The 19,483-nt window shown below is 41.8% G+C and overlaps 1 protein-coding gene and 1 long non-coding RNA gene across 9 annotated transcripts in view; one reads left to right on the top strand and one right to left on the bottom strand.

Annotated features, from left to right (window-relative positions):
* LOC123610920 (protein ADP-ribosylarginine hydrolase) overlaps window positions 1–3,604 on the bottom strand; it is a 42,979-nt gene extending 39,375 nt beyond the window's left edge. For 4 of the 6 annotated variants that reach the window (XM_045502139.1, XM_045502140.1, XM_045502143.1 and 1 more), the window contains exons 1-3: window positions 3,499–3,598; window positions 2,004–2,329; window positions 599–959 (exon numbers count right to left, since the gene is read on the bottom strand). In XM_045502139.1, the coding sequence (XP_045358095.1) occupies window positions 599–959; window positions 2,004–2,316 (674 nt within the window). In that variant the 5' untranslated portion in view covers window positions 2,317–2,329; window positions 3,499–3,598. Of the gene's footprint in view, window positions 1–598; window positions 960–2,003; window positions 2,330–3,498 lie in introns of all 6 variants that reach the window. The other 2 variants (XM_045502144.1, XM_045502141.1) reach the window with 2 other exon arrangements.
* LOC123610924 lies at window positions 3,573–19,413 on the top strand. 3 transcript variants are annotated; one of them, XR_006718341.1, is made up of 4 exons: window positions 3,573–3,676; window positions 10,803–10,918; window positions 15,387–15,454; window positions 18,648–19,413. It is a non-coding gene; the product is annotated as an uncharacterized LOC123610924 (long non-coding RNA). The 3 variants fall into 3 exon arrangements; XR_006718339.1 differs by lacking the exon at window positions 3,573–3,676 and adding an exon at window positions 4,606–4,859; XR_006718340.1 differs by lacking the exon at window positions 3,573–3,676 and adding an exon at window positions 4,609–4,859 and having other exon boundaries at window positions 15,352–15,454.
* Window positions 19,414–19,483: the final 70 nt, after the last annotated feature.

The raw sequence follows: 19,483 nt of genomic DNA, 5'->3' as shown, positions 1-19,483 counted from the left end.
ATCATTTCCTTACATACTTCTATTGTGTTTTTTTTTTTTTTTAAGATAGAACTTTGGAACATCATGACCATTAAGTGATTTCAGCAGAAAGTTTCTGGATATTTTTATTCTAAGAAAGTGATGTGACATGAACTCACAAAAAAGGGAAATTGTGGCTTACCCCTTATTAATTAGCTGGTGAAAAAAGCCTATCTCTTGGGCACTCTAACCAAAGATTTCAAAATATTGCGTGTCAAGACAACACTGAATAAACAAGTTCCAGGAAATAAGCAGGGAAGTTCATAGCAGTATAGGATAGCCAAAAAACTATAGAAAGGTGGAATACAAAATAGGATCCCTATACAACAGGGAAGCACCACAGGTGTAACTACTCATTGAGGTCTTCACCTGGCTACTTGGTGGCAACCACTGCTGGCACTGAACTTGAAATCCTTAGCAGGTGGGCTGGAGTTGGGGGTGCTGAACCCAGCAGACAGCAAAACTAGATGTTGAGAACCACGATGGTGCTTTGATCTATGAATTCTAGGCACACGTGTGCATGCCTGTGCACACACAGATGCAATCATTTTCTAGCAGGAGCGGGCGCCTACCAACTCACCAGTGTTGAAGATTCTTCTCCAAAAAGTAGCCTGATTGGATAATGTACTTTTTAGCTTCTGGTAGCACCTCCATCATTTCTTTTCCCCACTGCCTGGGAGGCTTGTTGTTCACAGCATAGGCTGTAAAAAGAGCAGAAACAAGAGCGCCCAGGTAGCCTGTAGGGTGGTGGTGGGTCATCCTGCCACTCTCGATGCTCACCTGGATCAGCGTGTCCAGCTGTCCGTGGTGGGGGAACCTGAGACCGATGCACATAGCACGCATGGCAGCCCCGCAGCCGCCCTCGTGCTTGTTAAAGGGAATCCTCCAGCCATTGGCCTTGTCTGGCTCCAGTAGCATGGCATTCTGCACTGAAGCACCCCCTGAGAAGAGTTAGGTAGAGCAGAGGGTCAGTGTAACCAAAGCAAAGGCCCTGGCAGGAAGACAGAACCAAGATCAGTCTCTAAGTTTCTTTGATGGAAAGGGAAAGCCAAAAAAGTATGATGATGAACGCTCCCAAACTCCAAACCCCAAGCCAACACTGTTCCTTACTCTCCGTACAACCCTTAGTATGATTATTAGGAAAGAATCAGTTTCATATAGAGAGTCTTGGAGTCTTTATCGGTTATTACTGAGACATCACAATAACTCAAAAAGGTAGGTTTAATATGTTATTCTCTTGTTTAAATTAATAAGCAAAGGGATCGCCTAGGTGGCTCAGTTGGTTAAGCATCTAATTCTTGATTTCAGCTCAGGCCATGATCTCACGGTTCGTTACATTGAGCCCTGTGTCGGGTTCTGCTCTGCCAGCATGGAGCCTACTTGGGATTCTCTCTCTCTCTCTCTCTCTCTCTGCTCCTCCCCAGCTTGCACATGTACATGTGCTCTCTCTCTCTCTCAAAATAAATTAGTATTTAAAAAAAAATGAATAAATAAGCTGAGGCTCAGAGCTTGATTAGGAACCTTGCTCAAAATCACATAACCAGCTAATCAGTGGCCCCATCAAAGCCATCAGACTCCAAGCCCAAGCCTTTAAAGAACCCAATGAGAACCTGAGGATTAGAGATCCTGAATGTCAGAAAGAGGCTGTGGATTCTAGAGTGAGGAGCACCAGGCCTCGGAAAAGGAGCAATGGGCCCAGAGCAACAATGAGCCTTTGGATGCCCTATGTGTTTTGTAATCCTTTTTTTCTTTTTAAACTTAATATATCTTTCCATATCAGTAAATATTTATCTGCATTATTTTAAAAGGCTGTGAATGTGTCACTACAGATAAATAAATTAAAGAACATCTGGGTTGTTTCTATCTTTGTCACAACTACAAAATATAACTATCTCCTTGATGTTTACATTTCAATCAACATTTTAAATGACTGCCTTGGGGCTGCTTTATTCTCCACCACCAGGACCTCCAGTGGCTGCACTCACCTGGTGCTCGGCCATCCATGTCTCCCATGCAGTCTTGGTAATGCTTAGCAAGTAGGGAATACAGGTGAGCCAAATCCAAGATTTTCCCAGCTTCCACAAGAGCTTCTGCCGTGGCCAGGTGCATTACTGTGTCATCGCTGACTCTCCACCTCTCCACATCTATGGTGTCCAACCCACCAAGCTGGGCCAGCTGCTGGTGAATCTTTTCTCCATCCCGAAGAAACTCCCACTTCCCATTGAAGTACCCTAAGGCATCTCCAGCTGCGCTCAGCACCATGGCAGCCACATACCTCTCCATCAGTCCCTCACACATGATGAGGCGGTGTCTGGGGGAATATTAAGATATACAGAGGATGAGGAAAAAGAATTGGAAAAAATAATGGGCCCCTCTACATTGTATTGAGCACTTACTAATTGTAGGCATTGTATTAAGTGCATCTCATGTAATACAACTGCTCTATGAGGAATGTATTAGACCCATTTTATACGTGAGTAAATTGAGGATCATCAAGATAACACAATATCAGAAACGTTATGTGCCTTGTCTTAGGTCACAAAGCTAATAGGTGGCAGGACTGGGATTCCAGCTTAGGTCCATCTGACTCCACAGCCAACAATTTTAACTGATTCCATCTTTGCCTCTCTTTGACTGGCAAGCCCATTAAATTCTGCAAGTCGAACCAAGCTTGTCATTTTCTTTTTAGTTGGGATTTGGCCTTGGAAGTGCATCCCTCCTTTATTAAATAATGGTACTTTCCACTGGCATCACAATGCACAGTTTGCAAAGCACCTGCATATTCTCTACCTCAGTAGTAGGCAGGGATTAGTGTATATATTTCACAGATAAGAAAACTGAGGCTCAGAGATGGTAAATTGACACAACCAGTGAATGGAGGCACTGAGACCCGAATCTTCTGGTTCCAGGCCACTCTGCCTCAACACAGATCTACTTACCTTGAGCAACCTTTTTGTGCCTCAGCCTCCACATCTCTAAAATGGTGACAAAAATAGTAACAACCTCACCAGTTTATTGTGAGAAGTAAATAAATTTTTGTAAAGCACCTACAACAGTGTTTACCACATAGTAAGCACCATTTTTATTATTCGTATGCAACCAGGGGAAAAGATTTTTCTGTTATTCAACTAGAATACTTTCTCCCCACCACGTTCCTTTCAACAGCAATATTTTAATTTTGTTTTCCTGCTGAATGATTTGACTTAAACAGTCTTGGGAATCTCAGATTCCCTCCATGGATCTAATCCCTGGTGAAGTGCTGGTTTCCCTGTAGTTGCATTTCCAATTTCTGGTTGTATCGTATCGCCTGCAGCATTCATGTTCAAAGCCCTTCACCATCTGCCCCTACTCTATCCACCTACTTTACTCGCATAGGCCAGGCACTTTTAAACGTGCCTAGCTGCAGTTGGGCTTGCTAACTTCCCCCTCAGTTCAAGCTCTTTCCTGGAACCCACCACGCCCTTCCTCCCCTCCACTTACCTAAAACCTTTTACTCAGGGTTATGTTCAAGTCCTAGGACTTCCAGGAGTCCCCTTTCAGTTGCACTGCTGTGGGCCAGGGAATGCAGGCTGGCAAGCACCTGGAGAAGAGTAAATAATGAAGATGGGTTGAGCATACCAAAACCGAGTTACGGATCTTGCTGAGTTTCTCACAAAGGGTATTTATAAAATGTTATTTACATATTTTATTATTTATAAACGATGCCTAGGAACTGGAGTTCAGGCTCCTGGATCTGGCTCTGCCAAGAATCAGGTGCATCACTCTGGACAAACCACCCACTCTGGACCTCAACTTTCCCATCAGTAAATAGGAGAGTGGAGGGTCCCATCTTGCGTTGAGACCTTCAGAGACTAAGCTTAGTTGGCTTTTGAGGACCAAATTTGAATGCCCGGTATGCTCTCAGCTTCCTTTCTGCAATTCCTTCTAGCTCCACCCGAATGTGTGTTTTTTGTGAATGTGTGTTTTTGTGCCTTGCAAGCTGGGGGGCGGGGGGATCGATGACCATCTCTTTCCTTGTTAATGTTAACATGTACATGTACATGTTAACATTTACATGTCACACTCCTACTTTCAGAACACAGTTATTCCTTAAACTCTTCTGCCATTTACATTCTTCGCCCCCAAACTATAAATTCGAATAAATTCAAAACTACGGTCTGTGCACATCTTCTTCCTGGCAGTCTTCCCCTTTTTGATTTCGTTTTATTTACTTACTTTGGTGGGGAGGAGGGTGGGAAACGCCCAGGCAGGGGGGCGGGGTGGGCACCTGCTCACCGCCGGAAAGGCGAGCGCTCTTGGAACGCTGGGCTGGACTTGCGGGTCCTCGTCCCCGAGGACGAGTTGGAGGACCCAGGGCAGGCAGGCCCGGGCACTGCCAGGAGGAGGGCGCCGGCTGAGGTGCTGGAGGACTGCAGGGAGGAGTACCTGATCGCCGAGTACTGAAACGCGCGCGGGACCAGGGAGGGGCCGAGCGCCGAGAGTTCAGGGTTCGCTGAGGGCCTGGCTGCATCCGGTGTGTGGTGACTCACGGCCCACCCCGAGCGGAGCGCCCAGCTCAAGGGCGGAGCCGCGCAGCCGCGCTAGGGAACCGCGCGCAGGTTCAACAGACCGTGGACAACTGCTCCTCGCCTTCCCGGCAGCGCTGTGGTCTTCTGCGCCCGAACAGGGGCAACGGGACCTGCGTCACTGGCTACCTGGGCTGGGGACAGGGCTGGGTAGAGCCTGGCATTTCGGAATGTCAGGGCTCAGGGAGCCAGACTCTCAATCCGAGTGTCCATAACTCACCTGTAGCCCCTTAATGACGCTTCGGCCTTTCCTCTGACCAGCTCTTCTGGGTTCTGGTGAGCCAGTGTGTGACCAAGTACTGGGGAAAGGGTACGGAGTGCAAGGCTTTTGTCGGGGTTCTGAGCCCATCCCATAAAACAGGAAAATAATAGCATCTACTTCTTATGGTGGTTGTAAGGATTAATTTTATTTTTATATTTTTTATAATTTTTTAGATTTTTTTTTTTTTTTTGAGAAAGCGCAACAGGGGGAAGGGCAGAGAGAAAGGGGACAGCGGATCCCAAGCAGTCTCTGAGCAGTGGGCTGTGGGGTTTGAACTCATGAACCCAACTGTGAGATCATGACCTGAGCCAAAGTCAGATAGATGCTCAAGGTACTGAGCGACGCAGGTGCCCCAGGATTAAGTTAATGTAAATTCATCATTTATTTGGTAGCAGTTTAGAAGTTTTGAATCCTGATAGTAAATAAAAGCAAAGAAAAACTAACAGTATTTTTGTTTGAATAAATTAATGTCACTTTTGAAAAGAATTAGAATCACCATATGTATGAAGTCTATACACCAAAATTTTAATTTGCTATGTCTTTAATTTTCTGTGCTATATCTTTCTGGCTATAACTACCCAGACTAAGTCTGAGAGTTTTTGTTTTTGTTTTCAACTGAGATACAATTTACATGTAGTGAAATGCACTTATTTGGTGTGCTGTTCAATGAGTTTATATTTATAACCATAATCAAGATACAAAATATTTTCATTACTCCAGAGAGTCCCCTTGTGCCCTTTTCCAGTCAAACCCCCACCTCTACCTCCACCATTAGCCAAAGTGACTTTTTGATCCTTTACAAAAATCAACTCACTCAACCTCTGAAGATGTAGTCAGAGAAAGTTTCCTAGTGAGGGACATTTTTAATAAGCATCCCTATCAAACTCATAACTATTTCAGTTTAAGATGTCTGTTCATAAATATTCTGCATATTACACAGTGCTCTTTCCGTAAAAATCCATGAAAAAGTGTGTCTTTGGCTTGAATATAAATAATAACTGGTGGTGTTCTTAGCCATTAGTTTCCTTTTACTTTATGATGCCTGTGGACCTTGCTATCACTTAGACTACTGACTCATTCATGCTACTGAATGGCTGCAGGTGGAGGTTTGTGCAAGACCTCTGAGGCATAGTGTTGTCATCCTTCACCACCCTGTTGTTACCAATCCCCATACTTTATTAGCTCCATCCCTGCTGAAATTGCATTTTTTTTTTTTTTTTTACTGTGGTTGATTTATATAGTGCCTTCTTTAGCATCCCAGTGCATTAGGCCAGCTAGTATCTGTGCCTTACTTGGGAAGAACAACAATACTGAAACCTCTTCTCCCTTTTTTAAAAAACCTTTTATTTAAATCTAAGTTAGTTTAGCATATAATGTAGTAATGGTTTCAGGAGGAGAATTTAGTGATTCATCACTGACGTATAACACCCAGTACTCATCCTAACAATTGCCCTTCTTAATACCTGTCACCCATTTAGCCCACCACCCCACCCAACACCCCTCCAGCAATCCTCAGTTTGTTCTCTGTAAGAGTCTTTTAAGGTTTGCCTTCCTGTTTTTTATTTTATTTTTCCTTTCCTTATCCTATATTCATCTATTTTGTCTCTTAAATTCCACATATGAGTGAGATCATACGGTATTTATCTTTCTCTGACTGACTTATTTCGCTTAGCATAATACACTCTAGTTCCATTCACGTTGCAAATGGCAAGATTTCATTCTTTTTGATCACTACGTAATATTCCACTGTGTGTGTGTATGTATATATATACATGTGTATAGACGTGTAGGTATATATCTATATATAGATAGATAGGTATATACCACATCTTCTTTATCCATTTGTCATTCGATGGACTTTTGGGCTCTTTCCATAATTTGGCTGTTGTTGATAGTGCTGCTATAAACATTGCCCCTTTGAATCAGCATTTTTATATCCTTTGGATAAATACCTAGCAGTGCAATTGCTGAGTCTTAGGGTAGCTCTATTTTTAATTTTTTGAGGAACCTCCATACTGTTTTCCAGAGTGGTTGTACTAGTTTGCATTCCCACCAGCAGTGCAAAAGGGTTCCCCTTTGTCCACATCCTTGCCAACATCTGTTGTGTCCTTGGTTGTTAATTTTAGCCATGCTGACAGGTGTGAGATTGTATCTTACTGTGCCCTGATGATGAGTGATGTTGAGCATATTTTCATGTGAAACGTCTTCCTTTTGACAAACCTTAAAGGCTGATCTAGATGACCTAAAATTTCCTGGAGGTTATGCCCTATTACAATAGGTAGATGACTTGCTTCTCTGATCCTTGCTCAAGCCTCTTCACAGGTGGACAGCATCCATTTGTTAAAGCTTTTGGCCTTAAAGGGACATAAAGTCTCCAAGAAGAAATTGTCGTTTGTTCAAACTCAGGTTTGATATATAGGGCACCTGATTTTGGAATAAGGACTACATTTAGATCCAAATAGGCTTCATGTCATCTTGAACTTAACCAAAAACCAAAAACCAAATACCAACAATGAGATTTTTGGAGCTAGTTAGCGACTGACTGTAGAAATTGTCCAGACTTCTCTCTTGTGGCCCATCCCTATAAGTTTTACTAAAATCTATAAACCTGACCATATTATTTAAGAAGACTAAGATTGGGGCGCCTGGGTGGCGCAGTCGGTTGAGCGTCCGACTTCAGCCAGGTCAGGATCTCGTGGTCCATGAGTTCGAGCCCCGCGTCGGGCTCTGGGCTGATGGCTCAGAGCCTGGAGCCTGTTTCCGATTCTGTGTCTCCCTCTCTCTCTGCCCCTCCCCCGTTCATGCTCTGTCTCTCTCTGTCCCAAAAATAAATAAACGTTGAAAAAAAAAAAAAAATTAAAAAAAAAAAAAAAAAAAGAAGACTAAGATGACTTAAAGTCTTAGGAAAGCTTAATAAATCCCTCTTCCCTTGGACATTCCAATTATCAACTTCTTTTCTATGTTAAAAGGAAGGGAATGCTCTTATGGTACTCACCCAAAAACATGGGGGCCCCTGTTGACTCAAACAGTATTATAGCCAACAGCTAGATCCTATGGTACAAGGGTACCTCTCCTTGTCTCAGCCATTTCTGCCACAGTCCTTTCAGTCAAGGCCACTGAAGAAATAATCATGAGATTCCTCCCCTACAACTATTCTTGTACTCCACGTGGTAGAAACTTTCTAAATTCTCACCATACTCAACACCTTTCATCTAGTCACCTTGCCTCCTGTAAAATCTTTTTGCTAACCACTTCTCCCAAGATTCTTCCTCACCGTAATAACCTTAACCCTGCTATTTCATCTCCCTTCTTCCACTGACGAAACCTGTCACGACTGCTTAATACCGACAAATCGCCTTCTGACCCCTACGGTGACCTACAAGAAACTGCTCTGAGTAATGCTAACCTTTCACGGTTTACTGATGCTTCTTTTTAAAAGGTGAAAATGATACACATTGTGCTAGCTATACAACTGCAACTCCTTTTGAAGTTATTTGGGTAGCACCATTGCCTTTGGCTACCTCAGCCCAGCAGGCTGAATTGTACTCTAACTGAGGCCTACATTTAGCCAAGGGCAAACTGCAAATATTTATACTGACAGTAGATATGCCTTTGGAGTGGCTCATGACTTTGGACTGCTACAGAAACAGTGAGGCTTATTATGTGCCATACAATTATTAGATGCTAAACTTTTACTAGCTGCTTTCACTGTCATTCAGGTCCCTGGGCATTCCAAACCACCTTGCTGATGTTTCCACCAAGAACACTGCTCTAGGGGCTCCTGAGTGTCAGTTGGTTAAGCGTCTGACTTTGGCTCAGGTCATGATCTTGCAGTTTGTGAGCTCAAGCCCCACATTACGTGCTCTGCTGTCAGCACAGAACCTGCTTCAGATCCTCTGTCTCCCTCTCTGACTCTCTCCCACTCACACACTCTCTGTCTCTCAAAAATAAACATTAAATACATACATACATACATACATACATACATACATACATACATACATACATAAAAGAACACTGCTCTCAAAAGAATCAACAACCAAGCCTCTGTCATGGTCCAAAAGGATGTTCCCCCAATGATAATCTAGAAAAAATGGCTAGAGAGGCTCAACAATTGTCCCCAGAAATGCAAAAACAAAATTAGAAATCTAATAACTTTTGGTTCAATAAAAAGAGAAGTTTGGTTTGGCCCAAATAGAAACCCAGTCCTACTAGAGGCCTTAAAATTCCCATTTCTGACTACTGTACATGCTTTGAATCATTGGTCCACTGATAAAATTATAACTTTTATGAACCCATACTGGTGGGAAAATACCTATAGAGCTGCAAAAAGTGCTTATTTTGCTTGCTCCACCGGCCCCAGATACAACCTAGAGAAATACAAAATACAGCTGCTGCTGGAAACTTTAAATTCCCCAATGGGCCATTCGAGGTTTGGCAAATGGATGTCATTCAGCTTTTTCCACCTCAGGGATAAAATGTTTTAGTCATGGTTTGTATGTTTTCTCACTGGACATATGTTTTCTCTCCTTTTAGGCAAGTTACTGCCCCTTCTGTGGCTAAAATCCTATTAGAAAAGATTATGTCTAGCTGGGGAACCCCCCTCGAACTGCATAGTGACTGGGTAACTCACTTCATTGGTCAAGTGCATCAGAAGGTCTGTGCTACTTGGACACTTGTACAACACTTTGTGCTTACCACCCTCAATCCTCACATCTAGTTAAATGTACCAATAGCATCATTAAGACTCAGTTGGCAAAAATTGTAGAGACTCCTCAAAAACCCTGTGGCCAAAGGCAATGCCATCAGTCCTTCTAAGTCTTAGGTCCACACCTTCCGGAACTCATACACTTGCACCCTTTTTGATAATCACAGGGCACCCAATGCACCTGGCTCCTGTGTCCTTTGATATACATCTGATTAAAGGAAGATCTACTTCAATAGTATAAAGACCTAATTGCTTTTGTTGAAAATAACCATGCTTTAGTAGAACCATCTTTCCATAGTACACTCCCAGGAAGTGAATACCTCAAGCATTACTCCTTATAACCCAGAGGTTTTTCTCTTGGAAAAGACAGACTAGACTTCAACTTCATTGCAACAACCCCTAGCAGGGGCTGTTTACAAACCCCAATTCTGCCAAACTCTACGGAATAACCCTTGGATCCATGTGTCACATCTAAAGAACACACCAAACCCCAACTGGGCCTGCACATCAACTGGTGACCTGAAAGTAAAGATTTCCAGGAGTTGAAGCAGATGGCAGCTGAAGGAGACAGCTTTCCTAAGATAACCAGCCAAGGCCTATAAACCTTCTTTCCCTTGCTCATTTTCACCCTTTCTTCTATCTCTCTTTCATTGTATGCATTTGCCAATCCCATGTAAAAGGGGGAAACTGCTCCAATTGTTAGATTTGCCATCAGAAAACTCAAATCTGTCCACTATAGCAGTGACTCCTTAGTTCAACCTGTAATGAATTTTGCTGAAATCCCAGATGCCACTGTATGCCCAATTGTTCCACAGGTCCCTTTTATAAAGTTAGAATACTAAATCCATATACCCGTGTTCCTTACCTCAATTTAACCCAACCCTGCAGTGGGAGAATGAGATCCATTAAAAAATATATATAAAAGATACTGCACAGCATTCAGCATAAATCAGACTATTTGTAGGCTTGCTTTCAAACCCATGTATTAGGGTGGTCTTTCAATATGTAATAATAACACTGTTTGACTTTTGGCTGAATGATGCTAATGCCTCCATTACCAACCAAAGGGTCCATAAATACTAATACTTGTGAGAGAGCCCTATGTACTCCACTTGGCTACTCCTCATATGAGGAGGTTTTGGCAATGGCCCCTATACTTGGGCAGCTCACTGTCATGATGGCTGGAGGATCAAAGGACAATATGCTCTTCCTGTATTTACTGTTCTGTTTTCTCTTCATAACAAACCAGAAGCCTACCACTGGTCTACCCCACTAAGCCTCCACAGCCATCTTAAACAGGAATTTCCAGAAGGCATTCAGGACTTTGGGTTTGCTGGAGGAAAAGACTTTCTCCCTTGGACCAGAGTAAGTACCAATGAACACATGACCAGAAATCTGTCCCTGATATTGGGAGAGTTAACCAACCATAGCCAAGACAATAGGGGCCCAAACACAGTCACGTGACTCACTGCCTAAAGTAGTTTTGGATAATTGAATTGCCCTCAATCATCTACGTGCTGAACAAGGAAGGGTTTGAATAGGCAAGACCACCTGTTGCATATGGATAAATTCTTCTAGGGAAGTAGATGCCCAACTGCAGAAAACTAGGGAATAAGCACATTGGCTATAATAAATTTCATGTAATGATCCATGGTCCTTTGGCTTCTGGTTACCTTCAGGTTGGGGTTCCCAGTTTAGAACCATCTCACAAACTGGATTTGTCACATTGCTTTTAATTCTGTTTTGTATAATCATGTTTAAGCTTTGTACCCATTACCTGTCAAACCTTTGTAGAAGCAACATACCAAATAGGGTGATGCTACTCACCCTCAACTCAACACTTCAAGATGATCTCCAATGGTTATTTATGACCCTGATAAGATATAAACTTTAGATGGGAAATGCCTGAGAGTTCTTCCCCCTACCCTTCCTTGTTACTCAAATGTGACCTCAATGTTTTCTCCAACCTGTGCACTTTCCCTCTGACATGGGACATGACAACCAGGAAAGGTCCTTCCTGGTACCAAGGGACAAAATCACTAAATGCAGAAAAACTGACTCTTGATCAGTGATGCTTTCAAGGAAATGTCTTGAACAAAAGGGGGAAATGTGAACATGAATAAAAGAAAGCCTCATTCAAAATGGAGTCAGGCCACCCTGAAGAGGAAAGCTCGTATGCATATACCATGCATTACAGTTTATTTTATATACAGCTTCCTTTACTACCCCAACTAGAGGAATGAAGATTTTCTTCTTGCCCAGCAACAACCCAGCCAGTGAGAAACTGCCACATCTCAACCATTGAGAAGTAGCCACAACCCTGAACTCTGGCTCTCCTCTAATAAACTTTCATTCAAAACCACCCCTCCCAACTTTCTCCATTCCTCTATAAAAGCAAGCCCCTCTCATTTGTTCTCTGGATCTTGACTATGTTTTACCAGAGTTTGCATGTCCCAAATTGCAGTTCCTCTATTCCTGCATAAACTCATTTTGCTGGTAAAATAACTGGCTATTTTATTTTTAAGGTTGACAACACCTACTGACATTTTTTCTTCTTGGTCAAACATTGGAAAATGTTTCTCATCAAGGACATCAAGGACATGGTCAGGAAAACCAAAAGAACAATCTGTCAGTTGGCTCCAAATAACTGCAATAACCATTACACTCTTCTATACCCCCCCAACACTCCCCATACTCACCAGGCTTAAATAATAAAGACACTTATTATCTTACATAACAAAATGTCTACACATATCTAGATTATCTTTTTTTTTTTTTTAATTTTTTTTTTCAACGTTTATTTATTTTTGGGACAGAGAGAGACAGAGCGGGGGAGGGGCAGAGAGAGAGGGAGACACAGAGGGAGACACAGAATCGGAAACAGGCTCCAGGCTCTGAGCCATCAGCCCAGAGCCTGATGCGGGGCTCGAACTCACGGACCGCGAGATCGTGACCTGGCTGAAGTCGGACGCTTAACCGACTGTGCCACCCAGGCGCCCCTAGATTATCTTAATATATATATATATATATATATATATATATATATATATATATATATATATATCAGAAATCCCCAGGGTTAATTATTTATCATCAAGTATCCAGTTCCTTTCTCTCTGCCCCACTAGTCTCACTGTGTTAGCTTTGTCCCCAAGCTGACATCTCTGACAGATATAAAGTCCAATTACAATTACAGACAATGTCCAATGGGAAAAGACAGTATGTCTTCTTTTAAGGATGAAGAAACTGTTAAGAAAGCCTCCTCCTGTGCTCCCCTCCAAGACTAAACCAATCACTGTTAGATTATGAGGGTTTTTTTGATCAAGGATAAAACATCTTCCCTGAGAGATGGATACTTATACAAAAATCAAGATTTTGTTCATAAAGGAAAGAGTGAATGCTAATCTGCCAAGAACTAATATTTGTCTAGCATTTTACTAGTGCTAGACATTAGTGTAGATACTGGAAAGACAGAGACATTGAAGATTTAGTTCCCCATCCCCAGTTTTATTGAGGAAGACATATTGCAAGTATCTTCATTAGTCACCAATTCAGTATTATTTGCCATTTTGAGGCTTTTGCTGAGAAACAAACTTGAGGGACTCAAACCTAATCTCTGAGATGTTTCATCTGTAAGGTGGAAATAATGGTACTTTTCTTAAAGAGTTGTTAACAATGTCCAGGAGTGATCTTTATATATCCTACAGACATTAAAGACCAACTGTTACCAGGTATATGCTATGACATAGGACCCTCTCTCATGGAGTGAACCCAGCCATGTGATCTCATTTTAGGCTGCTGACTCATGATATTTTTAAAATTTTTTTTAATACAATGTTTACATTTTTTAATGATAAAAGTAAGGCATACTTTCAGCAGAAATGTTGGGAAAGCTTCTAAAAATTTTTCCAAAAGAAATACCCACACTTGTTCATGAAGGTAAGTGTTCCTGAATGTTCTTTGCAGAATTGTTTCTAATAGCTGAAAGTTGGAAATAACCTCAATATCTGTTTACAGGGAAGTAAGTTTGTGTTACCTTTTCCTAAATCATGGCATAATTATGGAACTGTTTAAAACCATGAGGCGGATATTTCAATCAGTAGACTTTGGGTAAATAATCAAGCTCACATGGAAAGAGCTTAGAGATATTTTGTTAAGTAAAAATATCAAATTTGAGAATGAAGAATATATATGGTTTTATGTAAAAAAAAAAAAAAGAAGAGCTGTGTGTGTGTGTGTGTGTGTATAATATGACTGAAAGGATACACATCAAGTTGTTAATAATGATTATGATTACCTCTCAAGAGGATAATGGGAGAGTTTGCCAGGAGAAGTTTAAGGGGAAACTTTTAATCTTTCACAATTAGAATTTTTACATATTATATGTGTAAAGAAATTTTGGAAAACACAGAAAAAACATAATCACTCACATTTCATCACTCACACTGTATATACTTAAAATATTTTTTTCACATGTGTTTGAAAAAAATGTGGATCCTTTTGTATATACAATTTTTTATCCTATTTTTAACCACTAAGCTTTACATTGTAAGCATTTCTGTCATTAGTGATAGTATTTTTAGCATAATTGATTCCAAATGCTCAGATAAGGTAATGCCTCTAGCATAAACTCCCTTTCATATTGATACAAAGAAAATGAGGCCCTGAAGTTCAGTTGCTCTCCAACCGCAGTATTGTCAAAACTGGTTCATTTGAAGGGAAACAGAAGGACAGATAACTGAAAAACAGGTTATTAAACAAGTCTTTGCCACTTCATGTCTTCATTGTGTAATACCACACCTAGTTAAAGCATGAGAGCTAAAAAAAAAAAAAAAAAGAGAGATTGAGAGAGCGCTAACAGGAAATGGTTAATAGGCAGGGCCCCTTGAACTCTTGCAGATGCAAAATAACTAAAAGATTCAAAGGTAAACATACCACAGAATAGGATTTCAATATACATTTGTTAAAATGAATTAAAGTTGGGGGAGGGGGGGATGAAGTAAAGGCTTTTTAGAAGAAACCAGAAAAAAGCTAGTACAGGAGACATTGGAAGCCCAAAGCAGCTGTCCACATATCAATTCAATTCAGAAGACTTGGTGAACATATTCACTTGGGCTAGGCAATAATACCCAGATATTCAGTCAAACATTTTTCTAGATGTTTCTGTGAAAGTATTTTTTAGATGAGATGAGCATTGAAATCAGTAGATACTGAGTAAAGCCGATGATATTCCATGACAGAATCGGGCCTGACCAATTCAGTATGGAGGCCTTAATAGAAAAAAGACTGACCTCCAGCAAGGAAGTAGGAAGTCTGACAGCAGACTGTCTTCTGACTTGATAAAGGAAGTTTTCAACTTTTAATGTTTGTGGGCCAGGCTCCCATGCTCCTAGGGAAGCTGTACTTTAACATTTACCAAGTCAAATTGATTCGGCAAAACCTCAAAGCATGGGCTCTATTTCCGCCCAGGGTACACATTGTACATCTGCTTCATTGAAGAAAATAACCAAAGAGGTGCATTCTGAGCATAAAAGATAAGAAAAAGTAAGAAATTTCCCTGTTCCCACATGATTAAAGTCAGATAGCCCCTTGCATATACTAGAAAATTAAGACAAGGCCTACAACTTACTGAAATGTTCTTCATCTAATTATTTGTAGCTTTTTGTGTGAATAAATGTATATAACCCTACACCAAATGTTCCCTTACTGGAGCACTCTCTTCTTTGTGAAGACTGTGTATCTCAGGCAGCTGTCCTAACTTGAGCTTGAATAAAACTCTCTTCCTTTTTCTTTTTTAGAAATTCTAAAAGGTTCATTCATTTTGTGTCAATAGACTCGAGCTGCAGCATCTGCTCTTTCCTGGGTCCCCAGAGATTTGGACTTGCCATCCTTCACAATCAGGTGGGTCACTTCCTCAGAATAAATCTCTTTCTCTCCATACATATACATATTGACTCTGTGTCTTTGGAGAACCCTTACTTACACAGCACATAAAATGTGTCAGGCGCTTTGCCAGGTGCTCCCCAAAGTTACAGAGGTAAGGCAAAAATCATGCTACTAGAGGAGACTTGGTAAAGTATAATGACATTAGGCCATGAGGACTGTGACAAGGGGGAATGTTCAAGATACAAGGTCAGCAGATACGAGAGAGACATTACCATCTTAGAGTGTTCAGAGAAGGCGTCCAGAAAAAATAACACCTGGGCTGATTTTTGAAGCATAATTAAGAAGACAATTTAAAATTGCCAGAAGCCCAGTGATAACCCAAACAGCCAGCACGCGGGAGAAGCAAAAAAAAAAAAAAGAAAAAAAGGAGGAGAAGGAGAAGAAAGAGGAGAAGGAGAAGTAGTAGTAGTGAAAGTGAAGATGCAGGTTTAGGTTGGCATATTCTCCCGAGCTGAGGCACAGTTGCTCATCCCCAGAGCAACTAGCTAAATATGCATCTGCAGTATGATGAAAATGCCAACAAAATATTTGTGGAAATATGTGGAAATTGTGGCAATAATGAGTGGAAGTATGACATACCACGGCCAGGAATCACCTATGTGGATTCTTTCTAAATGAGCCCAGTTAACTACATGTAGAAAATGGATCCAGAGAAAAGTAACAGGCAACAACAGAAAGGATGCTAAACTGGGTAACTCAGAGAAAAAAAAGCAATGGAGAGCCGAGGTTTTGTTTCACACAGGCTGAGTGGTTTTGAGGAGCTTGGTAATGATGCTCTATTGCCCTGAAGTGTTTCTGTTTATTTGTTTCAGGCTTATAATGGACACAAATGCTCCCCACTTCTGTGGATGACTGAATGAGAGAAAATCATCTTAAATTAAAGCAGGAGATAGTTTGGTTGTGTTTAAGGAAGTTTTTTTTTTTTTTTTTTTTTTTTTCTGACTAAACTGGTAAGGGCTTCCTTCAAAGGATGTTGCAGCATGTTACTGCGTGATCCTTTGAGAAAAGAAGAGACAAGTACTGTGTCCAGGAGAATCGAGGCTTCTGTGCCTGAGGGTAGGGACCTGCTCTGGAATCCTGGCCAGTCCAGGATTTGGGGGAATTAAGAGTCACTACAGCCGTTGGCTGCCCCTCCCCCTACCCACACTGTCCACCAGAGCTGTTAACAAATTTACAAAGGCCACTCTTTTCAGTTTTCTATTTTATTTTCCTTGTCTCCTGAGAAACATAGAAAGGAGCCAATCACCAGGCAGGAGAAAGAGAAACTAGAAATGATCTTGGTGCTTTCACAACGGGACTGTATAGTGCCGTGAAAGCAAGCTTCAATGAATTAAAGGTCATGTGAATTAAAGATTTTAACAGTATGGTGTTATTTACTGTTTAAGCCCTCTATGCTACTTATGCACCCCTAAAATGGAGTAATCAACCTCCTTTACTTTCCTCCTTCTTCCCCCTTCTTCTTCCTCTTCCTCCTTCTCCTCTCCTTCCCTTCCTCCCCCTTCTCCCCTTTCTTCCTTGAATATTTTTCTGAAAAGTGAAGTAATAGTTGCCATTTGTTTCTTATTGACAATGTAATATAAACTGAAGGGAAAAACCAAAAGGCCAAAACAAAAGGTCACAGTGTCCAGATTTCAAAAAGGCAGATGGGGAGTAGTAGTTGAACTCTATTCATAAAATTAAAGAGAAATCGCATGGCTTGATTAGAAAGGGGAATTTATCTCTCAGCAGGTCTTCCCAGAAACAGCACCATTTAAAGCACACCTTGCATAGATATTTAGCTGCTGTTTGAATATGAGAAGGAATTTGAGGAATTGAAGCCTCTGCAGAAGAGCAAGTACCCACCATAAAGGCAGAATTTGATGAAGAGCTTTTAAAACATTTTTTTAAATGTTTGTTCATTTTTTGAGAGAGAGACAGAGAGACAGAGATAGGGCGCAAGCAGAGGAGGGGCAGAGAGAGGAAGACACAGAATCGGAAGCAGGCTCCAGGCTCTGAGCTGTCAGCACAGAGCCCAACAGGGGGCTCAAACCCACAAACTGTGAGATCGTGACCTTAGCCGAAGTCAGACACTTAACTGACTGAGTCACCCAGACACTTAACTGACTGAGCCACCAAGGTGCCCCCAGTGAAGAGCTTTAACAGTGCTCTCAGACTAAATCCCTTCAGCTTTGGACTGATTTCTCTGGTGGCCACGGGAGGAGGTTGAGGGACTCTCTAGTGGCCTGACACCACTAGGAAACCTGCCTAAACCGGCTGCCATTGTGAAGTCATTGGTTTCACTCTTTAGATTCTCTACCCCAGGCTTCACCATAGGAGTGGCTACTTTCCATTTCCTGGAGGCTGTATTTTTACTCACTGAGAGCCAGCCCAGTGAGCAGTCAAGTCTGTTAGGAGTACCAGAGGCCCATTGCAAACCCTAGGAGGGGATCGTGGGGATCCAGCTGGCCAGCTGAGCTTCTGTCCCTGTGGGAGGGAAATCCCAACAGGATTGGGAGAAGCAGAGAGGCTGATGACCATCTGGTAGAAAGTGAACCAAAGGTTTCAAAATCTACTGGTGGATGGATCTCCCAATCCAAGGGTGGGAAATCATGACTTACAGAAGTGAACTACTGCTCTGGAGGAGGTATGGGACTCCTATTCTGCAGGCCCCCATTCAGCTGATTGCTCTGGTCCTTTTCTCTGCTATCTCTTGCTTCTTTTGCTTAGGGCCCCTCTACCTTGTTCTTATTTCTCCCATTCTGTTCCTTTTTGCATCCCTATTGCTTGACACAGTTCCAGGTTCACAGTACAAACTCCATACATTTGAGGGGAATTGGCTTGACATGCCAAAGGAGTGGTACATACATTAGAAGCAAAGAGAAAGGAAAGAGCAGATGGGGATTAGAAGAATCAATGACAACTTCTTGAGGAAAAGGCATTTGGTCTGGTCCTTTCAGGAAGGAAGATGTTTGGATGGGCAGAGAGACAGGGAAAGGCACCTAGAAAGTTAAGGAACAGTCAAGGTTTTCAGGCAGAGAGAATGTAATGCCAAACACAGGCAGAAGAGGAGCAGTGGGCATTGGGGATAGAGCCCTTAATTTAGACAAGGTTTAACTCTGAATTTCCACTGTTCTTTTCATTTTAAGAATTCCAGTGATTTCCATTTCAGAGAACCAGAAAGAGTGTGACAGCATTCAGAGAGGAAGAGATGACCACTCTTACACTGATAACGTTTCTACCAGCTTTAGCAGACTATGGCACCACTTGGGAGGACCATGGTCTTAAAGCCTAGATCTTGCCACCCCATGCTGGGTGCAGGTTATAAACAACTTTGAATGAAGCAGGGGAAGCATTTCAGCCCCTCCACTGAGAGGCTGAAGGTCACTGCAACTGTAAAGTGGAAGTTGTTAACATCCTTCCTCATCATTATTCGAAATATGCAGCTGAGGCTCAGACCAAGACACAGATGAATGAAAATGCTCACCAAGCTTTTTTTTTTTTTTTTTTTTTTTTAACAAAGATGAAAATGCAGTGGGCCCCTGTCATATAAAGTCTTACCGGCATGCTTTGTAGAACTTGAATATTCTAAGAGCAGTCAGCCACTGAACCCTGGCACAAACTTATCACTGGTGTGGAGCAAGGTGCCTCTGCCTCCCCCATTTCTTACCCACACTCTCTTTGCTCTTTCTGGCTGCTTTCAGAGAGATGGTGCCTTTGCCAATAGACAAGAAGTAGAAGAGGCAATGTTTATTAAATAGAAGCTGCTGCCTCTCCTGCCACGCCAACTCTACAATACATCTGTTTCTACTGCCACATCTCTACCTCTACAGAAACATGGCCAAGATGGGAGGGACATGAAACCCCCCTACCTTGGGCTGATATTGTCTTGATGTAAGAAGACAATATTGATTAAAACACCAGTATTTCAAATTGTCTCTTTATTTGGCACCCTGAAGTTTTTTCACCTTCTAGAACACTGTATCATAGTGACATTAAAGTTGAGTC

This window comes from Leopardus geoffroyi, chromosome C2 (genome assembly GCF_018350155.1).
Source record: "Leopardus geoffroyi isolate Oge1 chromosome C2, O.geoffroyi_Oge1_pat1.0, whole genome shotgun sequence".
Classification (NCBI taxonomy): Eukaryota; Metazoa; Chordata; class Mammalia; order Carnivora; family Felidae; genus Leopardus; species Leopardus geoffroyi.
This window is presented reverse-complemented; position numbering and strand designations above follow the sequence as displayed.